General features: G+C 42.5%; 1 protein-coding gene across 1 annotated transcript in view; it reads right to left on the bottom strand.

The window, feature by feature from the left end:
* The window catches only part of srcap (Snf2-related CREBBP activator protein), a 114,272-nt gene that overhangs the window by 29,006 nt on the left and 57,862 nt on the right, over nt 1-27,404 (bottom strand). The window contains exons 21-25 of the mRNA XM_084323048.1: nt 25,250-25,585; nt 24,945-25,132; nt 23,387-23,700; nt 21,266-21,468; nt 18,332-18,501 (exon numbers count right to left, since the gene is read on the bottom strand). Coding sequence (XP_084179174.1) covers nt 18,332-18,501; nt 21,266-21,468; nt 23,387-23,700; nt 24,945-25,132; nt 25,250-25,585 — 1,211 coding nt within the window. The remainder of the gene's footprint in view (nt 1-18,331; nt 18,502-21,265; nt 21,469-23,386; nt 23,701-24,944; nt 25,133-25,249; nt 25,586-27,404) is intronic.

The raw sequence follows: 27,404 nt of genomic DNA, 5'->3' as shown, positions 1-27,404 counted from the left end.
AACACAATCGGCCGATACCGATATTTGTGGCAAAAAAAAAGGGAAATATACACATTTATTTTATTATTATTATTTTTTTATTTTATGAAACTACTGTATATTTGTATGTCTCTAAATGTTTTGATGAATTGAAAATGGAGGACCCTTATGTAAAAAAGCCGAAAGTCTTTTTCTGGTCTTCATCCTCCAGTCTTAGCAGTGTTGTTGTATTGAGCTGTACTGTATTGTACCCATTCTGCAATCTGTTAATAATGTTTTCAATCAATCAATCAGACAAATGTATAGAAAAGCTTTTATTATAACCATATAACAAAAAATGATATTATTGTTTATGCTTGACTATTATTTTAGGCATGGCAACAAATAAAATAATAAAATGAATAAATAAAATATTAAATAAATAAATAGGCTACACTTCTCTTTTTGTTACAAATTGTGCTCACCGATATCAACATAGGCCTCTTTACTTACTTAAAAAAGGAAACATCAAGAAATATGTTTATGGTATTCCATCATGCCATGTGTTTTTTATATAAAATACTAATAATACTAATAATAAATAGAAGTGCTCTTAAACGAATCACAAAGACCTTTGACATGACACAGTTAGTTAAGGGACCGACGAGAATAACCCAGTCCTCCAGCACACTGATCGACCTAATATTCACAAATAAGCCAGAGAGAATTGTTAAGACTCTCAATATGATCACAGGGTTATCTGACCATAATTTAACCCTTATTGTTAGGAAACTGTCCAAAAAGCGTTTTAGCCCTGGGGAAAGAAAGCCTAGCCACCTTAGAATACCTAAAGGGGAACAAACTAATTTTGAAAATGCAATTAAAGGGATCAAATGGAATGAGGTACTGTCCTACTCTGATGCTAACTCTGACTGTCATGCCCTTTTATCTACCGTCCAACATGTAATGAATACTTTTATGAGGAAAACAAAACCTAGATGTGGACAGAAAAACACTCTTCCATGGATAGGAGGTGATTTACTTCAAATGATGAGGGAGCGTGATGCGACACTGAAAGTAGCCATAAAATCAAAACTGACCACTAATAAACGTAAGTTTATAGGACTGCGAAATAAGGTGGCAAGAGAAATAAGGAAAGCAAAGGCCAATTTCTTTATTAATATCATTGACCAAGCAAAGGGAAACTCCAAATTGATCTGGCAGAACTTGAATAAACTGACAGGGAAACACACTGGGGAAAAAAAGTGCCTAGAAATCTGTGTGAATGGCAATATTACACAGGATGGACCTCAAATTGCAACACGTTTTAATTCCTATTTTGTAGAGTCGGTGCAGACTCTGCAACAGAGCTCCCCTACTAATCTGACTATGTCTCCAGTGGATCAAAATCAACCTGTCTTTGAGCTGTGTGAAATCACTGTAACAAAAGTGACAACAATTATAAATTCCTTGAAGAACTCTAAAGCCAAGGATGTGTATGGTCTAAACACTATGCTACTAAAAACTTTTAATGAATGCTTATCTGGACCAATATCAACAATCATAAATAGATCCTATAGTGAAGGCGTTTTCCCAGGAGCATGGAAGGAAGCTATAATAACCCCCATCTACAAAGCAGGTCAATCCTCTGAGGTAGCTAACTATAGGCCAATTAGCATTTTACCTGTTATTTCCAAAATAGCAGAGAAACACATAGCAGAACAACTAACAAGTCACCTTAGCACCAGCTCTGTTGGACTGCACCCCATGCAGTTTGGTTTTAGGGCAAAACACTCAACAGAGACTGCAATCTGCTTCCTCCTGGAGAGTATTAAATCTAAGCTTGATAAGGGGGGAGTTGTTGCAGCCGCATTTTTAGATCTAAAGAAAGCCTTCGACACTGTGGATCATGGTATCCTGCTCACCAAGCTTTCTCGGTACAACTTCTCCCCTAATACCATCACATACATGAAGTCTTATCTTGAAGGTAGAACTCAGAGAGTAAGGGCAAATGGTGAGCTATCCTCTGCCCTTAGCTGTGGTTTTGGTGTCCCCCAAGGATCTATATTGGGACCGCTGTTGTTTAGTTTATACATTAATGATCTTCCAGCTGTATGCAATAAGTCTGACATCCAGATGTATGCAGATTATACGGTCATTTATGTCCATGCAGAAACCAAGCAGCAAGCTGCAAACAAGTTAACAGCGGTGTTGACATCGGTCACTGAATGGTTGACTAACTCATGTCTGCATTTAAACACCAAAAAGACTGTTTGCATGTTTTTTACAAAGAGGCTGATGAATACTGTCTCACCTGATGTCTATGTCAGAGGAGAAAGGTTGACAGTTGTATCCGAATATAGATACCTTGGGATAAAAATGGACTCCAATCTTACATTTAAAAAACAAATCAAATCGGTAGTAAACAATGCAAAGTTTCACTTATCAAACTTCCGTCACATCAGAAATTCTCTGTCAACAAAAGCAGCAGCACTGTATTTTAATGCCATTATTATGTCACACTTAACATACTGTCTGACTAGCTGGACACAAGCCTCCTGTACAACATTACGATCTGTACAGGTAGTTTACCATCAGGCTGTGAAAGTTCTGGACAGGAAAACAAACAGCCACCACCATTGTTATAGCATAGCAAACCTGAACCTACTGAGCTGGGACAATCTTGTCAAATTCAAAGATGCCTGCCTTACCTATAAAATCCTACATGGCTTGGCTCCTCCCCCCCTCTGTACTTTCATAAAACATTAAGCATCTGCTGATAGATATACCAGGTCTGTAGTCAGAGGGGACTGTGTAGTCCCAAACAGGAGGTCTGCTTTTAGTCAGACAGCCTTTTCCGTGAGAGCAGCCCACACCTGGAACAGTCTGCCAACACGGCTCAGGGAGTATCAAAGTTACATCTCATTTAAAACTAACTTAAAATCATGGTTGAGAGATGGTCAAGTGTGCGACCATTTTAACTGAGGGGTTGTATTTTAATGTGTGTATTTTAGTGTATTGTAACCTATACTGGTTCCTACTGTGTTTTAATTATTGTACTATGTTTTTTAACTGAGGGGTTGTATTTTAATGTATTTATTTGTATGTATTTTAGTGTATTGTAACCTATATTGATTCCTACTGTGTTTTAATTATTGTACTATGTTTTAATTATTGTTGTGCTCATGTCACCTGCCCCAGAGACTACAGTTGAAAATTTGCCAACTTGGCTAAACTGGCATATTTACAGTCAAATGTTCCTTAATATGCACTGTCTCTGTATTTTAAACCAATAAATACAAATACAAATACAAATAATGCTCATGATTAATGCTGAAGTCTGAGTCATACACTACCCACTGGCTTTCATTTTCAACAGACTAACTTGACTAAAAAGACAAAAAAGTTTATGAGTTTTAAGAGTTTAAGAGACAGCACTCAACTGTATCTCTCTCAAACAAAGCTCCATGTTCTCCAGTAATATCTCCATAATCTGAGTTTGCAATGCATGTGTCGTGTCAGGTACAAACAGAACCATTTTGATTGACAGTCGATTCTGCCAATTACGTCACACCGCTAGCACCCACCTCCTGCTGTTCTTACCACCAATCGGCAAGCACGTATTCGTTTTCTACTTCCGGGAAGTCCGCCATTGATTTTGACGAGAGATCAACAACAAAGCTAATAACTAGGGATGTCCAATATTATCGGCCTACCGATATTGGCATTAAAATGTGATATTGGAAAATATCGGTAACGGTTATATAAAAAAAAAAAAAAAAAAGAAAAAAAAAACATTTTTACATTTCTATAACTAGGCGAGTCAATCTATGAAAAAAAAGCACTTATCCCAAAAAAAATTTATACAAAAGGTTTTTCGATGGATTCCGATAGTATTGGGCATGCTAAATAACATACTAAAAGTCGACCAAAATCGACCCCCCCGAAAGCCGCCATTTCCAAGATGGCGTCCCAGATGGCGGTGGAGATATTAAAATGGCTATATCTCAAATTGAGAATATGGTGCAAAGGATTTCTCAACTGATTCTGGTACCTCTGGGTATGTTCACTAACATACTAAAAATCTAGGAAAATACACCTTCCAGAAAGGCTTAATTTTCAAGATGGCGTCCAAAATGGCGGCAGACCAAGCTTAAAATGGCTATATATCTCAATAGAAAAAAATATATAACTATGATTTTTCACTTGATTCTGGTACCTCTAGACATGCTTGTGAACATACTAAAAATCTAGGAAAATACACCTTCCGGAAAGGCATCATTTTCAAGATGGCGTCCAAACTGGCGCCCAGGAGCTTAAAATGACTATACAAATAGCTTACTAAAAAAGGTGTTTGCACTCTCCAGCTCTCAAGCTAGCATAGTTGAAGCCTTCTTTTTGACCATTATAGTTGTTATAGTTAGAGGTGTTTGCACTCTCCAGCTCCCAAACTACCATCGTTGAAGCCTTCTTTTTCTGAATCAGTTTCTTTCTTTCTTTTCTGACCTAGTCCTGTGTTTGGGCATGCCTGGGCGTGTCTGACCTGGCAGTGTTATTTAAGCCCCAGTTTCATTCTAGTCTTTGACAGAGGTGTTTGCACTCTCAGCTCTCAAGCTAGCATAGTTGAAGCCTTCTTTTTGACCATTATAGTTGTTATAGTTAGAGGTGTTTGCACTCTCCAGCTCCCAAACTACCATAGTTGAAGCCTTCTTTTTCTGAATCAGTTTCTTTCTTTCTTTTCTGACCTAGTCCTGTGTTTGGGCATGCCTGGGCGTGTCTGGCCTGGCAGTGTTATTTATGCCCCAGTTTCATCCTAGTCTTTGCCAGAGGTGTTTGCACTCTCCAGCTCTCAAGCTAGCATAGTTGAATCCTTCTTTTTGACCATTATCTGATTTCTAAAGTGATGAGTGAATTCAGTGCCCAGATCTGTCCCATTTGTAAATTGGAAGATGGAAGTGATTTTGTTGAGATTAGTCAGAAAGGTGCTGATGGGATCAATAAAGCTAGTCAGGGTTCCCACGCTTGCCTTGAAAACATTTTCCATACTACCTCCTGATTTTCCAGGTACCATATTAAGTGATGATCTATAGGCCCCTGAAGTTTTCCGCCCCCATCCGCGCCCCCTCCCCTCACACACACAACCCCCTAGGACACCTGACTACTTACTTGATTTAAAAGATGTGCCAGTCAAGTCTACATTGTAAATGCTTAGAGATTATGTCTTATTGATAATATCAATGCATGAAATAATGCAACAAGCTGTAGATGAACAACAATTTATTGAACTGGAACACATGAGCACTGGGATTGATATATGTTCTCTCTTCCACTCCTCTCCTATCTTATCCTGTCCTCTTCTCTCCACACCTCCCCTCTCGTGTCCGCTCCTGTCTTCTCTTCCTACTCTTCTCAACTCCTCTCCACTGTTCTCCCTTTTTCCTCTGTCATCCTCCTCTTCCATCTTCGCTGCCTCTTCTCTTCCTGGCTAACTGGCTCGTTATGAGAGCTAACGTTGGCTAGCTACTGGGGATCATCCCTATGTTCCCCGCTTTGATTGATTAATAGATTGAAAATTGTATTAATTTTTATTATTTTATTAATTATTAATGTCCGCCTTGTTTAGAACGGTTAAGGTTAGAGTTTGGAATCAGGGCTGGTGGTCTAAAATTTTCAATCAATCAATCAAAGCGGGGAACATAGAACCCGGGGAACATAGGACCCGGGGAACATAGACATGCTCCCAGCTACTGTACCCGGCGCTGGCTAACTGGCTATCGTTATGAGAGCTAACGTTGGCTAGCTACTGTACCTGGCGCTGGCTAACTGGCTCGTTATGAGAGCTAACGTTGGCTAGCTACTGTACCTGGCGCTGGCTAACTGGCTTGTTATGAGAGCTAACGTTGGCTAGCTACTGTACCTGGCGCTGGCTAACTGGCTCGTTATGAGAGCCAACGTTGGCTAGCTACTGTACCTGGCGGTGGCTAACTGGCTCGTTATGAGAGCTAACGTTGGTAGCTACTGTACCTGGCGCTGGCTAACTGCCTCGTTATGAGAGCTAACGTTGGTAGCTACTGTACCTGGCGCTGGCTAACTGGCTCGTAATGAGAGTGGCTAGCTACTGTACCTGGCGCTGGCTAACTGGCTCGTTATGAGAGCTAACGTTGGCTAGCTACTGTACCTGGCGCTGGCTAATTGGCTCGTTATGAGAGCCAACGTTGGCTAGCTACTGTACCTGGCGCTGGCTAACTGGCTCGTTATGAGAGCTAACGTTGGCTAGCTACTGTACCTGGCGCTGGCTAACTGGCTCATTATGAGAGCTAACGTTGGTAGCTACTGTACCTGGCGCTGGCTAACTGCCTCGTTATGAGACCTAACGTTGGTAGCTACTGTACCTGGCGCTGGCTAACTGGCTCGTTATGAGAGCTAACGTTGGCTAGCTACTGTACCTGGCGCTGGCTAACTGGCTCGTTATGAGAGCTAACGTTGGCTAGCTAGTTAGCAAGATTGCACTGCTTACTAACTAACGTTGATAAACCCAGGTTTACCACACAGTTAAAACACAGCTACAGTACTTACATTTGAGGATAAACTTGCATAAGAAGTTTCACTCAAATTTCACTGTAGATGCCAAGGCTCCCTTGGCTCACCAAGTTGCCTGCATCAAATTCCAACATACCATATAGGATGCCAAGAGCATGCTCTACAACATGGGATCATCCATTTCTATCTACAGTAAAAGCTGTTCACATGTAAAGGATTTTTATAAACTCATGTTAATTATGTGCTCAATAGTTACATTTTATTACACATCATCCAATACAATTTTCCAGGACAACTGTTTCTATTTCCATGTAATTGGTCACTTTTGCTCAGTTTCCATGCCTTTCCATACCTGGAAAATGAAAAAATTAATCCCATGTTTTCAATGTTTTCCAGGTACCGTGGGAACCCTGCTAGTGTTAAAAGAGGTGACACTGTTCATGTGACTGCTGGCATGAAAGTACATTCAGAATGCCGCAAAATGTACATACATAGCCGAGATATTGATTTACATTTACAGAGGAAACAGAGCGGTGAATCAAGTACCACTAATAAAAGGACTAGTACTAGGCAGTCTGAAGCTCTATTCAATAGCCAAACTGATTGCCGTTTCTGCGGCACAAATGTTCATGAAGGACGTGCCGACTACAGTTACGTGAAAACAGACAACTTTGCAAAGTCTATATTGCAAAGCTGTGATAAACGAAATTATGAGTGGTCATTCAAAGTCAAAGGTAGAATTGAATACTATAATAGTGATCTACATGCTGCAGACTGTGTGTATCATAATGCTTGTAGCACACATTTCCGGTGTGACCGTGATGTTCCCATGGAATTTCAGCCTGATTGTAATCCAAAGCGGAGAAAGTCTGGAAGGCCAAAGAATGAGGACCAAGAACAAGCCTTCTCAAAAATGTGTGCTTACTTTGAAACGAATGATGATGGACAGCTGACCGTTTCTGCACTTAGGTGTAAAATGCAAGAGTATTTGTCTAAGGCCGATTCCATCCCATATAGTAATCAATACCTAAAAACATTGCTGATGCAACGATATGCAAATAGCATATTTATTGCAGAAGGAGATGGCTTGGATTGTATTGTTACAATAAGAGAGAAAACATCAGACACTCAGATCCTACTATAACAACACAAAACAAAACAGTGATGAAGAGTCTGAGAAGAGACACTTACTTGAAACAGCTGCAAAACTCATAAAAAGTGACATAATGACTAATGTTCCACCTGTTAATGAGTACCCGACTACAGAGACACTAAAACTACAGAATGCCCTTGATTATATTCCACAATCACTCCACATTGTGTTAAAAGCTTTGTTTGTCGGTAAAGAGACAGAGCAGAAAATTGCTAGTATTGGCCACGCAATCATACAGGCAGTCCGACCACGAGCTGTCCTTGCCCCTTTGCAAATTGGCCTAGCAGTGCAAATGCACCACTTAAACCGGTCTCGGTTCATTGTAGATATGCTGAATAAGATGGAATTCTGCTCTTCCTATTCTGAACTGCAGAGGTTTGAAATGAATGCTGCAAATTGTACTGCACCAAACATGCTTGGTAAGGATATTGATGTGTTGAACACGACCGTCTTATTTGCTGCAGACAATGTAGATCATAATATTCTAACAATTGATGGGAAAGGGACATTTCATGGGATGGGCATGATAGCTGCCTTGACACCAGGACAGAAGACAGACCAAAGGATTCCGAGGTTCAGAATTAATTAACTGAATCTTGTGCAGAGGTCAAAAGTTGTGATAATAGATTATCACTTTGCCAAACACTTTTGCAGAGACACCACATTTAAAGAACTTCCAAGACTCGCAGAATGTAACAAGATGGTTGATCTGCTTTGGGAGTTATCGTTCAATTTCAAACAGCCTGCACCTGGTTGGCAGGGGATGATGCACATTATTCATAAGGGAGATGAACATCCAGGGCAGTCTTCAGTGAGATACTTACCAATGATAGACATGTACTCCGGAGACAAAACATGCATTCTGTCAACACTGGAGTTCATTTGTGGTCTGGCATCCAAACACCACCTTGCCCCAGTAGTTACATTTGACCAACCCCTATATTGGAAAGCAGCAGAGATAATCCTAGATTCACCACAGTGCAGTCACCTCAAGTCCTTTGTCCTGCTCCTAGGAGGATTTCACACATTTATGAATTTGCTAGGAGCAATTGGTACACTGATGGACGGTACAGGACTTAAGGACATTCTAGGGGTAGTCTATGGGGAGAACTCAGTAGCCCATATGATGACAGGCAAATCAGTTCAGAGAGCATTCCGTGGCCATCTTCTGGTTGACAAATGTCTTAACTGCATGATAATATCAGAAATGGTAGATGATAGTCATGAATTTGCAGCAATGGTTGAACAGTCTGAAGCAATGTATACCTCAATAGTTAAGGGTGAAATGCCATTGGAAACAGTGTTCACATCAGAGACCCTCATTACAATAAATGAAGAGCTGGGAAAAAGGAAGATGGAACTGTGTGCTAGATCCAAAACTAGTCAGTTGTGGCTAAATTACCAACACATGTTAGAAGTTGCTAGGTCACTGATAACCGCAGATCGCACAGGTTCCTGGCTTTTGCACCTACGCGCTGTTTCTGAATGCATGCCGATATTCGCTGCGGCTGGGCATTACAATTACTTGAAATCGGCACACTTTTATGTCCAAGAGATGAGTCAGCTTCACATCAACCACCCAGATGTCTTCAGACAATTTGAAAAGGGTTTTCATGTTATCCGTCGCAGCAGCCAATCATGGGCAGGCCTCAGCTCTTGTAATCGAAACAACATTGATGAGGTCATTGAAGACTACAGGAGGGATGACACATGGAAGTGGAATAACCGATAATCAGAGATCCCTTTGGACAATGTCAAAGGGCATAACATCAGAGTATAACACCGCAATGCAGGAGTTCTCAAACCAGACATACACAACATCAGAACAGCACAAGGATTCAACAGAGGCAAGGATGAAAAGGGATGCTGCTGACCTGGAGAAGATCACTTCAAAACTTGCTATATGTTCACCTTTCTCTCCAGACTCTTCTTTAAGGAATGTTGTTACAGGTATTGTCGCTGAGGATGGAGTGAACGTGCATGATTATGACTCTGTTGGACGCAACATCATGCACAAAATGATCGGACAGCCGGCATTCACATTTTCATTTAGTAGAAAGGATAAAGCCATAACCCTTGGACAAAAATCGTCTATCAAGGTTGCTCCTGATCGAATCATTGATTCTGCACTTCTTTTTCAACGTTTCCTTATTGTCTCCCAAACTGGAGAGCTGTCATTGGAGGAGGTTATGCGTTACGAACTCAGTCCTTTCCCTCCTGCCCTCTTTGAAGCCGGAAACGTCTTCCGCAAAGCTGATAAACCACAACTAGCGCACGCGATCTGTGATCATGCAAGTGATGCAATCCTAGATTCTGTACCAGAAACGGAGCATTATGTTCTTGATGGTGGTTCACTCCTTCACCGAATACAATGGAAGCACGGACAAAGCTATGGTAAAATTGCACAGTCATATGCAGACTTCACCATCCAACATTATGGCTCAGCTACAACCATTGTGTTTGATGGCTATGAGGATGGGCCATCCATTAAAGACAACACACATCAAAGAAGAGGAAACAATATTCATCCCATTGTCAACTTCACTGCTGAGACAGAGTTCTCAGGTAAGAAGGAGGAGTTCCTGTCAAGAGATCTGAATAAACAGAAACTGATCCACATGATAAGTGATGAACTGAAAGAACGGGATTGCACTGTGGTCAATTCACTTGGAGATGCTGATGTAGACATAGTAAGGGCCGCAGTGGGATCATCTCTTCTTCACACCACGACGCTGATTGGAGAAGATACTGATCTCCTCGTCTTACTTCTTTACTATGCACAGAGATAGCAAGGGCCTTTATTTCAGATCAGACAAGTCGAAAGCTGATGGCAGTTTTAAAGTGTACGCCATAAACCATTTGAAAGAAGTACTCGGACAGGATGTGTGTTCTCAGTTGCTGTTCATCCATGCTGTGACTGGCTGTGACACAACTTCCCGGCTCTTCGGAGTTGGCAAAAAGACAGCATTCCAAAAACTTGTAAAAGGGGATCCTGTCCTTCAGGCTTGTGCCAATGCATTCACTGTACCAAACCAGACAACAGATGTGATCGATGACCTTGGGTGCCAAGCAATGGCTGTCTTTTTTGGTGGAAAGTGCACAGATTCGCTTGCAAAAATGAGATATAACATTTTCAGCAAGAAGGTTGTCTCAGCTTCATCAACGGTAACGCCTGAACGTCTACCACCAACTGAATCTGCTACCAAATTCCACTGTCGTAGAGCATACTACCAGGTCATGGTCTGGATGGGAACAGATGATGGTATAGATGCTCTAGACTGGGGCTGGAACCTGCAGGACAATAGATTTGTCCCACTCATGTCAACAATGAATGCTGCTCCAGACAGTCTCTTGAAGGTCATTCATTGTAACTGTACCACTGCCTGCAAGACACTTCGCTGCTCATGCAGAAAATATGGACTACCTTGTACTACTGTCTGTGGACCATGTCAACTTCATGAATGTGACAATCCACATAACAAGTTTCTCCCAGAGGATCCTGAAGATGATGATGAGTAGGCCTAAAGATCACAATAAGTGGGTCATTTATTTTGTGTTCAACACCAAAGCCAGCTTTCTAGGTTGAATATAATAACAAATTTTAATTTTAGCCAAAATAAGCTACAGGCAGCCATTTTGATGATGCAAATGATGCATTCCTAGCAGATATATTTAGCTAGATATTTTTATATTGACATATATATAGCCATTTTAAGCTTGGCCAGCCGCAATTTTGGACGCCATCTTGAAAATGAAGCCTTTCTGGAAGGTGTATTTTCCTAGATTTTTAGTATGTTAGTGAGCATGCCCAGAGGTACCAGAATCAGTTGAGAAATCCTTTGCACCATTTTCTTAATTTGAGATATAGCCATTTTAATCGCCCCGGCGCCATCTGGGACGCCATCTTGGAAATGACGGCTTTCGGAGGGGTCGATTTTGGTCGACTTTTAGTATGTTATTTAGCACGCCCAATACTACCAGAATCCATTGAAAAACCTTTTGTATAAATTTTTTTGGGGTTAAACCATATATTGACTCGCCTAAACCTTTATTTACCCAGGTAAGCAAGTAAGAACAAATTCTGATTTTATTTATTTTCAAAAGTATGCATAATGTTGTGTTAATTCCACAACAAGAGATATGTAATGTTAATTACCAGAAATTATTCAGTTTTTTGGGGCGGGAAACCCTGCAAATATCAGTATCGGAAATTAAGAGTTGGACAATATCGGTATATCGGTATAAAAAAGCCAATATCGAGCATCCCTAATAACGCTAGCTCCCCGCGGCCCACGAGTAGGTTACCAGCGCCCCGCAGGAGTACTAAACGAGGCATAATGATTTTACTGCAACGAATGTTATTATAATAAAAGCTTTTTTTTTTTTTATCCACTTTTTCTCCCATTTTCTATATTTTCTCCCATCCCAATTTCGTATCATCCAATTCAACCCTCCCCTGTCACGAACGCTGTTTCTTGCCTCCCACAAGCCGGCTGCAATGTGGACTAAGTCATACATAGCACAAGTCCCCTCCGGTACTTGAGGTAACAGCAGTCGCATCTTTTCACCTGCGCAGCTCGATCTCTGTGGCGAGGAGTAACGCGTGGGAGGCTCACGCTGCCCCCGACACTTCCTGATTCTACTGCGCAGGCGCACCAACCGACCTGTAGGAGTCGCTGTCCACAACGCCCGATCCCCACCCATCAGTTTCCCACCCCCTAATACGGCCAATGTGTATTAGTACGGACGACCAGCTAAACTGAAAGCAAATGTGGAGGGCTGGGCTCGAACAGGCAAGCCCAGCGTCTCCAGATTTCGTGGCGAGCGCCTTGCCCACTACGCCACGTAGCCGCCCTATAATAAAAGCTTTTCTATACATTTGTCGGATTGAAAACTTTATTAACAGATTGCAGAATGGGTACAATTCAGCACGGACTCTCTGAGCAAAGGAAGGACCTGAGAGATATGAATGAGTAATGCTTTCTATCTGGTCGGGTAAATAATATGCTGATGCTATTGAACGTGTAACTATATAATGTTAATGCCACAAAACGAATGCCTTTGTTAATCATAAGTAGTAACTTTGATGCAGTAGCGTGTAGGGATGGGAATCGAAAACCGGTTCCCGTTGGGAGCCGGTTCCTAATTATCCGATTCCTGGAATCGCATGCCTCCATGACTATCGATTCCCTTATCGCTGCCAGGTTTTTCCTACAGTTGCGCATAACGTTAGCGCCACGCATGTAGCCATGGCAGACTATTTGATTCCTTAAGGGCTCGAAATTGCCTGGGTTTTGGTCATATGCTCCCGAAATGCTCCCGCTGTTTGGCTGCTTCTATGTGCAGTGAAAACTACTCCAATGCTTTAGAACCTAGTCATTGATTTAGTTCAGGGTAAACTAAGATTAGCCACGGAGCTAACGCGAGCTAACGCTAGCTAATCAAGCTCACAGAGAGAGATAAACAGCTGACAGCAGGTAGTACAGGTACAAATACAATAAAAAAGGGGGTGGGGGCTGTTGTGTAAACCTTGTACTCTTTAGTTCACATATAATAAGAGACGGAGAGCGTGTGATGATCACGTTGACTGTTGTTTACTAGTCGGTAAGCCAGGAAGTACCGTGCAACATACAAACATGTCCGTGTAGCAACACAAGCCAATACCTTTACAGGACAGGGGCCCGGGGAGGGAGCTCTGTGTGTGTGTGTGTGTGTGTGTGTGTGTGTGTGTGTGTGTGTGTGTGTGTGTGTGTGTGTGTGTGTGTGTGTGTGTGTGTGTGTGTGTGTGTGGAATAACGACCTGTTGAATGCAACTACGGTTCAATAGATTAAATTAGTTTAACCCTTTAATCGCCAAGGACGAGTTAACACGTAATTCTCCGCCATGCTTAATCTGCCAATGACGCCGTAACACGTCATTGAGATCAATATTTCAAAAATCTGTGATGGCAATCATATTTCACCCGCGGAGACTTGAGATCTCCTGTTGATCTCCTCTCAACTCTCCAACGGTTCAAGTGCGCCATCTGGTGGCGGATCGGCGGATCGCCCAAACAGCAAACCGGAAACAGAAAGTGGTGCTCATCCAAATTCGGTCCGCCACTTGCTATAGCTCCCGGGGCTCCATCTCGACACACTGGATAATCAATCGCTCGCCCTAACTCAATAAACAACGTTATTTGGACGTATATAGTATTATACAACCTGGAAATGGTTCATCATTCTAGATCAACATCCCATAATAGGAAACTTTCTACTCCAAGCTGATCGCCCAACGGCCCGAGGAGACTGGGGTAAGTTTCAGCGTTTATTATTACCGTGTTCGATACAAACTGCTCTGATGATCTTATCACCCACACTACATGAATCATCCAACGTTGGCCACGGAATTATAAACGACCCCCCCCCCCCCCCCTCCCATCCGGTCAACATCAGATGATGAGTAGTAACTTCTAGAAGCACGTACATTTGAAATTTTTTATCTGGCGCCGATCGCTATCAAACTGTATTTGATCATCAATATAATGCATTAAATCACGTTCTGCAGAATGCTGTAGAAAACGATAAAAACATATTTATACTTTAGACCGTATTTTAGTATGAATATGTGAATGAAAAAGTAGAACGTTGCTACATCCTAAACGATAGATAATTGACATTGAATGGGCCATAGTAATGTCAATTTAGCAATACAATTTAAAAAGTTATAGCCCTGCAAAGAAGGGGAACTTCTCCATAGACAAATAGAGCTGGCAGAGGATGGTATAAGGATGTACATAAGCGTGGCAGAGAAAGGGTTAAGATATTGAACTGTAGTTACATTCAACAGGTCGTTATTCAATAGATTAAATTAGTTTAAGAATAAAAAAATAAATACATTTTAAGAGAATCTCAAATACATTATTTTATTTATGTGTAGGCTATAGTTAATGTTTTATTTTTTTACAGTTTTTGTATTTTTCTGACATGGGGGCTCAACAATAAATGACAATCAGAAATGTCAAGTTGCATGTTGGTATTCTAACCAGCTTAGTTCTGTTGCATTTCCAATTTATTAAAATTATAAATTGAGCAGGAATCGATAAGGGAATCGAATCGATAAGCAGAATCGATAATGGAATCTTATTCCCATCCCTAGTAGTATGTGTGTGTGGGGGCGGCGTTGTGCAGGTCGCTTGACTGAAACTTTTCAAAGTTTGAATGTGTGGGCCAGATTGACGCGACACAAATTGATGGATATTTATCGGCTACTGCCATCGGCACATTTGAGCTTATCGGCCGATAGGCCGATGGCAGTCAACAAGGCACTTATCGGCCGATACCGATACCCGACCGATATATCGGTGCACCCCTAGCTAAGAGACTGCTGGCATCACTTCCAGAATATTGTACGGGAGGCTAGGACAACATATTTTGCTGACATCATCATGTCAAACTGCCATAAGCCCTGTGTCTTGTTTAAGACCATCAATGATGTACTGAATGCACCACTGACTACCTGTGTGGAGGCCTCTCGTGCTGCCTGTGAAGGTTTCCTTAACTTCTTTATTGATAAGGTCTCCTCCATTAGGGCTTTTCTTTCACCCCCTGCTCATGACCCCTCCGTTTTTGTCCAAGCCCCGCTGTATTTAACACATTTGTGCCCATGACGCTGTCTTCCTTACAGGAGGTCATTGGCAAAATGAAGCCATCGGGCTCCCCAGACGATGCTGTTCCACCTTGACTCTTTAAGGAAGTCTTCCCAGCTGTTGGGCCTACTGTACTTAACATTATAAATAGCAGCCTGTCCTCTGGTGTGGTCCCGGCACTTTTAAACATGCGGTTGTGCAGCCCCTGATCAAGAAGCCTGGGCTTGATCCTGCAGCCATGTCAAACTTTAGGCCCATCCATTAATATCCTGGGGCTAATCAAATTTACATGCAACCAGTCAGGTAGTCGCTGGATAGGGGGGTCTCGTACGGACCGGGTTCCTATAGTCCAAAACGCTGGTCTTCGGTGTTGGAGTATGTCACTCCACTTCTCCTGGCTTTGGCGATATTACGATACCGTTTTTAACTGGTAATTCACTTCACCAACGTTACCATACAGCGTTATAGCAAAAAACAACTCTCTCCTCTCTCTCTCACTTTTTATTCCCCAACTAACGGTATCTTTCTCTCCGTTCCAATACGTAACGTGCAGGTGAGTGGCTCGCAAACTAACGGTAACTATTCTGTCCCAATACGTGCAGGTGCGTGCTGTATACAGCCACTATAGCGATATATCTCTGCATGTGGCTTTATATTTGTCGCTCAAATTAGATTATGTTTATACGAGCATTACGCCAAAGCCCACAACGTTATATAACAATATTTAAATAAGTACGATGCTCAATATCTTGATTTGATATTGTCATTCGAGATATTCTATATTCTTTCACGGTCATGCCTGTCTGCACAATTACTGCTGCCATGATCACCTGTTTAGAGGCTCATTTACATAGAAAGGGCACATGTTCCGCCCATGTTACCTCATTTAAATATACGGCAATTGCATGGACGCAATGCTAACGTTACGCATGAGCAACCTCGTTTCATTCATTTGAGAGCGAGATGCGCCGGCTTTGCTTCGGAAAAAGCGTGCAAAGCCTCTGTGGATTCCGCCCTGTGTGTTATATCTAATTTCCTACGGGCGGAGAATTTTGGTCCAGGCAAGTCTAGCGGTTCACCCGATCACATTGGAACGTGTCCATGGCCCCTCGATGCATGTGTTGTGCCGGATTATGTCAGGGACCCGATGGACACCAATACTGGAAATCGCGATCAGACAATTGGAATATTGTTTTTGGGATACCTCCTAGTAAAGGTAAGGACTATATGACATCAATCCTACTTTGATCCAACAATGATTTCACATCGATCGCAATGATCATATGTAACATACTCCAAAACATAGTTGCTGACGATCAAAGCATCAAAAAACGACCCCCGCCCCCCTTTCATGCATTCATGATGAAACATAATACCTATTATATACCTTTGATTTGGAAACGGTAGCGTGTCCAGGCGAGCAACGCCTAAGCTTTTTTCAAAATTCACATATCGCTCCATAGCACAGTTACCAGGAATTAGCCAGGATCACTCTGAAACTATACAATATTCACCACGGTATAACACGCGAACGTATACATGAAAAATGTCAGTATTTTTCACATTTTTCACATGTTGAACGATGGTTAACACATTGGGCGCCGGGGGTTGTGCCCATCATTGTACCCAGTCTGCCACCGTTGAAAGCCTATGGAGATGTTTACCTTCTTTGCAGGGCTATAACTTTTTAAATTGTATTGCTATATTGACATTACTATGGCCCATTCAACATCGATTATCTATCGTTCAGGATGTGGGAACGTTATATTTTTTCATTCATACATTGTTGTGTTAATACCGTCTAGAATATAAGTATGTTTTTAAGGTTTTCTGCTGTAATTCCAAAAACGAGTTATAGGCCCTGACGCATATGATAGATTATCGATTGGCGTTTCTTTCCTATACGCTATATTAAAAAATTCAAATGTATATGATCGGTATACATTATGCTTCATCATGCGTGAAGGAAAGGGGGGGGGGGGGTCGTTTATAATTCCTTGATCGTCAGTAACGGCTTTATTTAGTATGGGTTGATATGTTGAGCAGATGGTTTGCAGTCAAATTAATAAACAATCGGGCTGAAAATAACCTTAGTGTCCTCTTACCGTTCGCCGATGAGACTGGAGGAAAAAGATCCCAATTATTTGACGCCGATCTCCTAGATCCATTTCCAGTTTGTATGGCGCAATAAACGCCGAAATCATATCGATTATTGCGTTTCGAAAGCGATCCAAATGCACTATAGTGTTTGTCTGGATCCACGTAACAAGATGTGATTGCCGGAGGGATTTCCTTGACGCACCGTTCAGCACTTCCGGTTTTGGCGAGAGTGTAACTCGCCCGACAATCCACCAGGCGGCGGTATTGAGGCGTTGCAATCTCATACAGGGTGCCGCTGCAGTCCGGAGGGAGGCTGGATGAATTATGAATGCCATGGCGAAAAAATTAAATATTGATCCCAAAAACGATTTAGGCCGTTGTTGGCGTTCAACGCATGGCGGGCAAAAACGGCTTAAGTCGTTTTTGGCGACCAATGTGTTAATGTTAATGAACCATAGTATTGTCTCCATAGCTATAATATAGAATATAGATATAGCCCTGCAAACACCGCTACGCACAGTGAAAATCCCTATCTCTTACAGCGGTGGCGCAGTAGGTACAAGGATAGCTAAAGCGGCTGGCGCCCAACGTTTTTTTTTTTTTTTTTACTTTATTTTTTAGCGTTTATCGCTTTTCTGGTCAAGCATGACCGACAGAAACAGGTTGAAATGGGATGTAGAGCAGGGGAAGACATTCTGAGAAATGACGGCGGGTCCGGGAATCGAACTCGTGTCCCCCAGATCCGTGACGAGCACGGTTTTCCCCGACGCAGAAATAGCGCCGAGATATGCGGTGAGCTACGGGAGCTCCCCGGCGCCCAAAGTTTTAAGAGGTTAATGACAAGTTGTGATTGGAGGATCAAGAAAAGAGGGCGAGTTTGAGATCGGTAAATTCCGCCAAAAAAATAAAAGTAAATCACATCCCTAGTCATGAGAACACTGTGAATTCTAACCTGTCTCATCTCCACGCGGGTGCTTCCATCTAGCCGGAGGTAGATGTGCCCGTGGTAGTTGAGGAACTGCTCCAGTATGTCCAGCATACGGGTCATCTGGGTGAAGATCAACACCCGGTGGCCTCCCGTCTTCAGCCTCCGTAGCAGGGTGTGCAGCGTCTGCAGCTTACCTAAACAAACAAACAAACAAACAAACACACACACACACACCACACACACACAATCAAATGCATGCAATATTCTGGATAATAGCTCCCACTTCAGTAAAAGTATTGTGCTGCATTTAAGATTAGGTTAAGGTAGACAGCAAAACAGATTTCATTCTACTGGATGAGAGAGCAGGGCGGTAACATAAGGTGAGGCCGGCAGAGAATACCAGCAAGGGTAACGATAGACGGCATTACTGTCAAAGGTTTAAATACTTTTTGTTGTCCCCCACGACATAATTAAAACTGGATGTTGGGTGACTACCGTGTACATTAAAGAAGACATGCTAGATCTGGAAGGCGAATAATGGGGGTGACAGTGGCTCGGGAGGTAGAGCAGTCGTCTGGTCATCCGGAGGTTCCTGGTTCAATTCCCACTCCTCCCGGGCAGCGTGTTGAAGTGTCCTTGAGCAAGACACTTAACCCCTAATTGCTCCTGATATGCAGGCTGGCACCTTGCATGGTTGGCTCCGCCGTTGGTGTGTGAATGTGTGAGTGAATGGGTAAAATGTGAGGAACAAATTGTAAAGTGCTTTGGATAAAAGCGCTATAAAAATGCAGCCATTTAATAACCACCTAGCATTATAATATCCTCACAGCTTGAAATCTGACGGAGATGTTGCTATAAAAACTGACATGATATGATGCCCATTAGCACAAAGCTGGGTGGAATACCAGGAAATATATGGAAAATGTATTAAGCTATATTATAGAACTAGCATAAGCCGATAACTAGCTTGCTCAAAGAGAATTAACTAGCTTGCTGTAAAACAAGACCAATGTATCTACCACATCCTGAGTGAATGCAACATTATTCATGAAAAGCTGTTATCCATCTTCAAATCCTGCTCAAAACTGTCCCTGTATACATGAATGAACAGAATATGCCAAATATCACCATGGAAACTGAGCCTATCCAGACCATAAACCAGATAAGATGTCGGCATGCCTCAGTATCTCCATTAATATCGGTAACATCTAGGTACCCGTAATTTTCGCACTATAAGCCGCACCTGAATATAAGCCGCAGCAGCTAAATTGAATGATGTGTACATATATAAGCCGCACTGGACTATAAGCCGCAGGTGTTTTAATGTTTAATTACCATATGTAATTAGCATTGGGACACAATACTGTCGGACAAATAACAAGAATGAACTAATTTACAAGTTGTATTAAGTTTAGCAAATAAGGGAACAGATAAATAACATTTCAATGCAGTCAAAAAAGCAATATTTCGATTTTTACATTTTCGGGTTTGGTCACGTCGAGTCACATATAAGCCGCACCATTATATAAGCCGCAGGGTCGAAAAATGGGGAAAAAAGGCGCGGCTTATAGTTCGAAAATTACGGTATTTTATTTGGGTTTCACATGCTCAGGATCAGAGGCTTGCAAAGTTATTGTAAATGACATATGAAGTTTACATGAGGCAACTCAAGTAGCTCAAACGATAAGGGGAGAATTGGTGAGCATGTACTACATGGATTGAAAGAACTATTCTTTGTAGGGATGTCCCGATCCGATCACGTGATCGGAATCGGCGTCGATCACGTGCTTTTCAGAGTATCGGGGATCGGGAAAAATAATAATAAAAATCGGCAGTCAAAAAAAGAAAATTTTTATTCAACAAACATGACCATGTCCACGTCTTAAACTCATACGGAGGCCTTAGTTTTGGTTTTAAATTACATATAATATATCATCATTAATGTATTTATTGTCACACAGAGCAGAATAATTATCCACAACAAACACATTCCCCTTTAATTTTCACCGTTGCAACAAACATTCCCTTTAATTTAGACGCTACACGCTACACGCGAGTCGCGACCACATCACAACAACAACACGTCGCTCCCGAAACACGGTTAATATCCACTGACTTGAGCAGCTAGACTTAATGTCAGAGGTTTGGAACTAAGCATTTAAAAATAGAAAGTCAAGCCAGTTGCAATGTTTGCAAGGAGGAGATTCCGCGTGGAGGAAAAACTCATGAAGCAGCAGGCTGGGGGCGAAGTTTTCAAACTAACTTTTCAACAGGAGGATAACGTTACGTGACTTTATCGTCGGCGTTTCAGACCAGAATGGACCATTACGTAAGTCGAACACTGAATGTATACTAATGTGCAAACATATATTGAAACTTTTAATATTTCTCATATGAAGCAGAAGCACATTTCTCAGGGTGAATGTAATAACAAACGCCTCCGCGCTCGCGCCCCGGATATAGGCAACAGATGGGCTTGTCTCACTCTGCCAGTTTCTGACAAAAATGAGTCAAAATTGATTACTAATGTGAAAGATCGGATCGGAAACGATCGGATCGATAGATATTTAAAATCATATGATCGGGATCGGATCGGAAGCAAAAAAAGGCGATCGGGACATCCCTAATTCTTTGGTGTAGTGACTCATCCTGCACACGACTAGAAATCCACTGGCAACTCTGGGGCATAACAAATTAATGGGATATAACCTACTTTTGTCTATTAGACATTCAACATGCTTCTGTGCGTCAAAGACGCAGAAAATCAAGTCGCTTTGCTTTAGTATCCGACATGTATGACACGACTCTTGGTATGATATTTTTGTTATCAGGGAAATTAGCCTGGTATCAAGCGTTATCCTATTTCAGCCTGGTATCGTCCCTAATTCCAACACCAGTATCGGTGCATCACTGTTTTTCCTCCCTGTGCGTTTTGTGATTTTGAGATCAGGCACTTACCACAGTCGTACTGGATGAGCCTCAGGTCGGGGAAGTGAGTCCTGGTGTTGCACTGGATGCGGTGGAGGCTGCCTGTGAGCGGGGTCACCTGTGAGGCGAGCAGAGACTTGAAGACGGCCTGCTTGTGGCTCAGAGACGGAGGAGGGTGGCAGCAGTGCATAGAGATGGGAGGAGCCTCCACTGGCGGGATGACAAATGTAAACCTGGGGAGGGGGACAAAAACAGGAAGTCATGGATGAGCATAAACCCTGGCTGTAAATTGGGACTGTGAAACACAGATTAGCTTTGCAGTCAGCTGGGGGCAACGGTGTAACCATTTAACCTGAGCGGTCTGGTACCGGTTACGAAATTAATATCACGTCACAAATAGATCAACAGTCCGTATTAATTAATGTTGCATTTCTTTTTCAAATGTAGCCAATAGTAAAGACCCTAACCCTATAAAAAAAGCAGTCAAAGTGTATATTTTCAGCACTTTGGTTAATTACAATTTACCAGTGGCGGCTGGTCCATAGAGGGCGCCCCCCCCCCCCCCCCCCCCCCCTCCCCAGCTATATATATCCATGGGATATAACAACATTACAATACTAAATTAAATGTATACGTTCACAGAACTTCACTAATAAAACACATTTTCTATTGGCATTCGTGTGACATCACTCCCAGATCCACGTCAACCAGGAAATAACTAACGCTAATAGTTGTTGTCGTCGTCGGAAATTTATAATAATCACTAGATACATCAGTGCTGGTGGATCTAACTAAATGGATTCATATTTCATGGATACATTTATGGAAAGTTCAAGTCCGGACCACAAAGCTTCTGGAAGGGTTAGCGCGACACGTGACGGCTCATCCAATTAGTATGGCAATGTTCTACCGGCAGCAAAAAAAGTGTCTCAGCCTCTGCGTTATGATATTATGATATGAAAATGTAATTGTAGTGCTGTCAGACCCGGATACGGGTTGTTTACATGTTACATGTGCTTCGTTTACATGTTAAAATCACAACAATGTTCTTCATGGTCCCACACCCCTGCGGTTAGTTACTGGTCACGGGAGGCTTCAATAACGTTTGGATGGTAATCCATTTTGTGAATACATTTGTTGAAACAACATCTTTGTTGGCCGACGGCTCCTGTTATCTTAACGTTAGCAAGCTGAACGTGCATAGCTTAATTAATGTGCATAACATACCTGTGTAATGTTAAGTAACTTGTGTTCCGCTTGGAAAGTTCAGCATCACTGCACACACTTGGTGTAATACAAACGTCCTTTCGGAAACGTTGTATTATGAAATAAGACGGGTGAGTGTGAGTGAGTCTCTCTCTCTCAGTCTTTTTTGCATGATCGATTCATTTCCTGATAATGTATGATGGGGACCACTCCTCATCTCGACTAGACTGTTGTGTCTGTGTTCGTGCATTACTTTCAAATTATTGTAAACACAACATAGTACTGTGATATTCTGATATATATCACATTCCGATATATATCTTTAGTGTAAAATAAATTATAAAAAAACGGAAAATTGAAAAAAGCGGAGGTTCGAACCAATTAATTAAGATTAGAGTGCCAACGTACGAAGGTCCGAACCTTGGAACGTTTGGGTTCAGCCCTAGTTTACAAAAATGTTCTCACCTCTTATCAGTTTGCAAGTCTGGTTATATACTGTAGTTACTGAAACTGAGTGAATATGGCACAGCGCCACCTTAACATTTTTCACCAGCCGCAATTTACTCAAGCATAGTAACAGACACAATATTTCTGACACTGGGAATACATTGCCTGATGTCCATACATGTGCCTAGATACCAAGAACATGCAAATGGACCTTGTAGAAGTGGAGCAATCCTCCATTTACTTAGGTACCATATGTACTTTTAGGTGCATTTTCTGAAAATATGGGGGCTTAACACATTCTTATTTATTTTAGTTTGTTTGTATTTGTTTGTTTTGTTTTTGTATTTATTTGTTTGTCCAATTTAATATAAACTGGAAAGAAAATCAATAAAATTATTAAAAATAACGGCACCCAATCTTTTTTTTAAGTAGCAATGGGATGTACTTAGTGTGCAAACTTTTCTTAATCAATCAATGAATCAATCCACAAACAGCTACCTGTCTATGACGTCACTGAGCAGCTCCAGCCGCTCCTCCGTGGAATGGATGGCGTCTCTCAGGGCGTGAGTCTGAAACCAGCGGTCTGAGCTATTGTGAGACTGGGCTAACAGGCAGCCGCTGTGCCCCGACCGGCCCCACTCCCCGTGGGGGCTCGTGGCGGCCGGCGCGGGCCTAGCCCCGGGGAGGAACGTCAGGAAGTCCAGGACCTCCAGGCCGTAGATGGGTTTGGCTCCACAGTGCCGCTCGTTGGTCCGGATGATCAGGTCCAGTCGGCTCTCCCGCTGCTGCTTACGGCCGTCTGCCAGCCACGACTGATGGGGAGGCAAGATGGTGGCTCGGTCAGAAATGTGGCTCAATAATGACCACTCGTCATATGTTTCGAGGTTTGATTTAAGGAATGCTTGCTTTAACACTTTGAATGCCCATCACGAGATATCTCGGGTTATCAGCCCGCGGGTTGAATGCCCATCACGAGAATTCTCTCTTTTTTTTTTTTTTTATTAGCGATCTGAATTCATATTTCATCAACCGAGTCTACCGTTGGTAAACCTGCCCCGCCAGGCGCTCAGATGTGAAAAAAGCGCCCCCTATCGTCTCCCAGATGGTAATGCACGATTTTGGATTGGACTCAATGAAAATGGATGAGAAAAAAAACCTCCGGAATCCACATTTTACTTCTCACGCATGTAACCGGAGCCGATCAGATTCTCAGCACAGCGTGTAATATGTGTTTTACAGTATACGCGTTGGATCAATAAAAGGATTGATTTTTGGAATGGCGATCAGGAATTGGAATAATCCATTTGGATACCATCTGATCTCAGGTAAGGCATCTATTTTACCAGTATTAGGATAATCAGACCCGTTTTCACGGAGATATAAGCTTTTCCCCTATAATGTGATATGGCTGTTTGACTGTAAGAGCGATCAGGAACTGAGAGAATCGATTTTCAGCACGCGGCACCAGCGTGCACACGTACACATATACTATCGATAATCTAGCGTTTATTTGAAAACGATTCATAAATAGGCCGAAAAATGACAACGTTCTAGAATAGTACAGTACAGGGTGAAAACGAGGGCTTTTCAAAATGCTATAAAACGGAAATGAACGGATAAAAAAACAATCCGCTTCGACAATGTTGACTGGAAATGAGTCATTGATAAGCGACGGGCAGATTAGACACATAGCCATAATTTAAAACATAGATTAGGCGATATTAATGCTAACATTGAAGTGGATGGTGGGCATTCAAGCACTAAATGTGCGCCCCCTGCTGGGCACTGAAAGTGTTAAGAATATCTTGCAAGAGATTTGTCCCAATGTTCAGGCTGTTAGAAGGTATGGCAATAAAGATCAGGCACATTTCAAGTACAAGTATTATAAGCACAAGAAAACCCTCTGGAATTGATATATACCGAGTTTGGACATATAAAACAGTGAGTTTCATCTCATATCTCAACCACAAACTATTTGAATGTCCTTTTCAAATGTGTTTTTACCCTGCGTCTGTTCATGAGCGACAGGAGTAATGGAGCGCTGCGGTGGCCTCACCATGTGAAAAGGAGAGCGAGGAGGCGGGCGAGGCCTCGCCCTGGGTCGAGGAGGAGGAGCAGCTTTTCCTGCCGCACTGGACCCCGACTTAGGAGGAGGTGCACTTTTACTTGAACCGCTGTCCTCCCGCGGAACGGCCGCCGACATCTTGGATGACGAAGAGGTGACAGAGGAGTTCACACGTGGAGCTGAGGAAGGAAAAACACAGGAATAATGATTGATGAGGCAGGAGTTAACACTGCAGCTCTATGCCTCGCCATGCACAGCCTCAGAGCATCATCACATCACATGCCTCCTCGTCTCACCTAACTGCAGCACTTCTGTGCTCACTGGCGGCGGCTGCACTACTCTCAGTACGGGACGCAGGGGCTGAGGGTGACTCGGGTTGGAGGAGGGGATTCTAGGGGGGGCTATGGTGTAGTGGGCCGTGGCGGGGCCGGGGGTGCGCTGGGGGATCTGCGGTGGGGCGGGGTTTCTGAGGGGGGGTGCGTTGGCGTGCTGCTGGTAGTGCGGGAAGGGCTGTGGGGCGACACGAGGGGAGGGGGCGACTGCCAGGGTGGGCACGGGCCCGCCCTCCTTGCCCGCTGACTGGCGCACGACGATCTTCACAATCCCCGGGCTGCTCACCATTGATGAGGGCACTGGGGAGGGAACACAAGAGGGGAATATAATACAGGAATCACATGAGCAACGAGACGGTGGACACGACACCACGTCCCAATTAGACCATCCCACAACAAGTTTAGAATTTTTTGTATGAAAATTCTATTGAAGATGCTTTTGTCATATTCCTGAAGTTGTAAATTTGTGAGGAATGGAAAATTAGGCGAGAAGATGAAAGAATATTGTAGTGTGCTTACAGCCAAGGTAAACAACTACATTTAAAGGGATAGTTCCGATTTTTGGAACAGTAGCCCCATTTCCTTTGACCTTATTTCTTTTAATTTTTGTTTACCAATGATGTTGTTGATCAATGTTGTCCTTTCTTAACACAATCCATACTGTTTCTCATTATAGCGCTGGCTAGTTATTCACAAACCAATACAAAGTCAAAAGGGGTCACCCTGCCTTCTGAACCCGAGGCTCACTACTAAAGTAGATTCCAGTGAGCTTCAGTCAGCTTGTACAGACAGGAGCTCAACCCCATTCAATTTGCATTAATTTGTGTTCCGGAGTTCGTAAAAGGAACAGCATGGATGGTGCAGAAAAAAGACTCTACCGATCAACAACATTCGGTAAGTAAGAAATAAAGCTGGGGTTCCAAAAATCAGACCCATCCCTTTAAGCAAGAACACCAAGCGAGCCAGAGGTAGATAGTAAGTGCTGCAAGCAGACCTGATCAAAAATCTATTGAAACGGCTGCAAGGACAAGGAAAGCAGCAGTTGTGATTGGAGGATCAAGAAAAGGGGGCAGGGTTTGGAGATAGGTGAATTGAGGAGCATCTATGTGTGGCATATAGGGTATTTATGTACTAATCGCCAATCTTTCTATATACAGTATATGCACTTGATTAAGTATTTTTACAGATATCCCCCATTCAAATGAATGCCTTTCTGATTGGAGTTAAAGGCACGAGAGCAGCTGTGGGTGCATACTGTAAATTGAGTGTAAGCTGTGGGTGCATACTGTAAACTGTGGGTGTAAGCTGTGGGTGCATACTGTAAACTGAGTGTAAGCTGTGGGTGCATACTGTAAACTGTAAGTGCATACTGTAAACTGTGTGCATACTGTAAGTGCATACTGTAAACTGTGGGTGCATACTGTAAGGGTGCATACTGTAAACTGTGGGTGCATACTGTAAACTGTGGGTGCATACTGTAAACTGTGGGTGCTTACTGTAAGGGTGCATACTGTAAACTGTGGGCTGCATCCTTCAGCGGGCAGTTACACTGAGAGAACATCAGTAAAAGCCACTGAAGACCAGCCAAATCACTGGCCCTTTTCATTTATTCTTTCAGAATAAAACCATTCTCCCTCATCTTAAAATATGTTCATCCCAAGTCTGATGTGAATTGTGGGTGCAACGTATTCCAATTCTGTCATCACTTTAAAATTAATTAAAATAAGCCAAGCTCTAATGGTTTGGTTATGCGGAGAGGCCCCTTAAAACATCTAACTATAAAGGAAGGAATCTCTGCCTGTCGGTCCTGTCCTTCACATATCTATGACAACTGTCCATCCAATCGACTTCAGGCTTGGCAGGTGTCTTGCTGAGACCTAGGGGAGTGCAGTGTCCAATTTGGTTTTGCCATTTGGCCAGATGGTGGTGCTACAACTAACATTATATTTTGGCCTGTAACCTTTGAACCGTAACTCTCAGTAACACAATTATTTTATTCCTGGATTCTGTGGGTCCAGACGAATCTATCCAGTTAAATCACGACCATTTGCATCTAGATAGATTTTCTGCTATTTTGAATTTTGTCCATGTATTCATTGTATATAAGCAAACTAGATTA

Source organism: Notolepis coatsorum (assembly GCF_963971535.1).
Source record: "Notolepis coatsorum genome assembly, chromosome: 10".
Lineage (NCBI taxonomy): Eukaryota > Metazoa > Chordata > Actinopteri > Aulopiformes > Paralepididae > Notolepis > Notolepis coatsorum.
The sequence above is the reverse complement of the archived record's forward strand: the minus strand, read 5'-3'. Positions and strand labels throughout refer to the sequence as shown.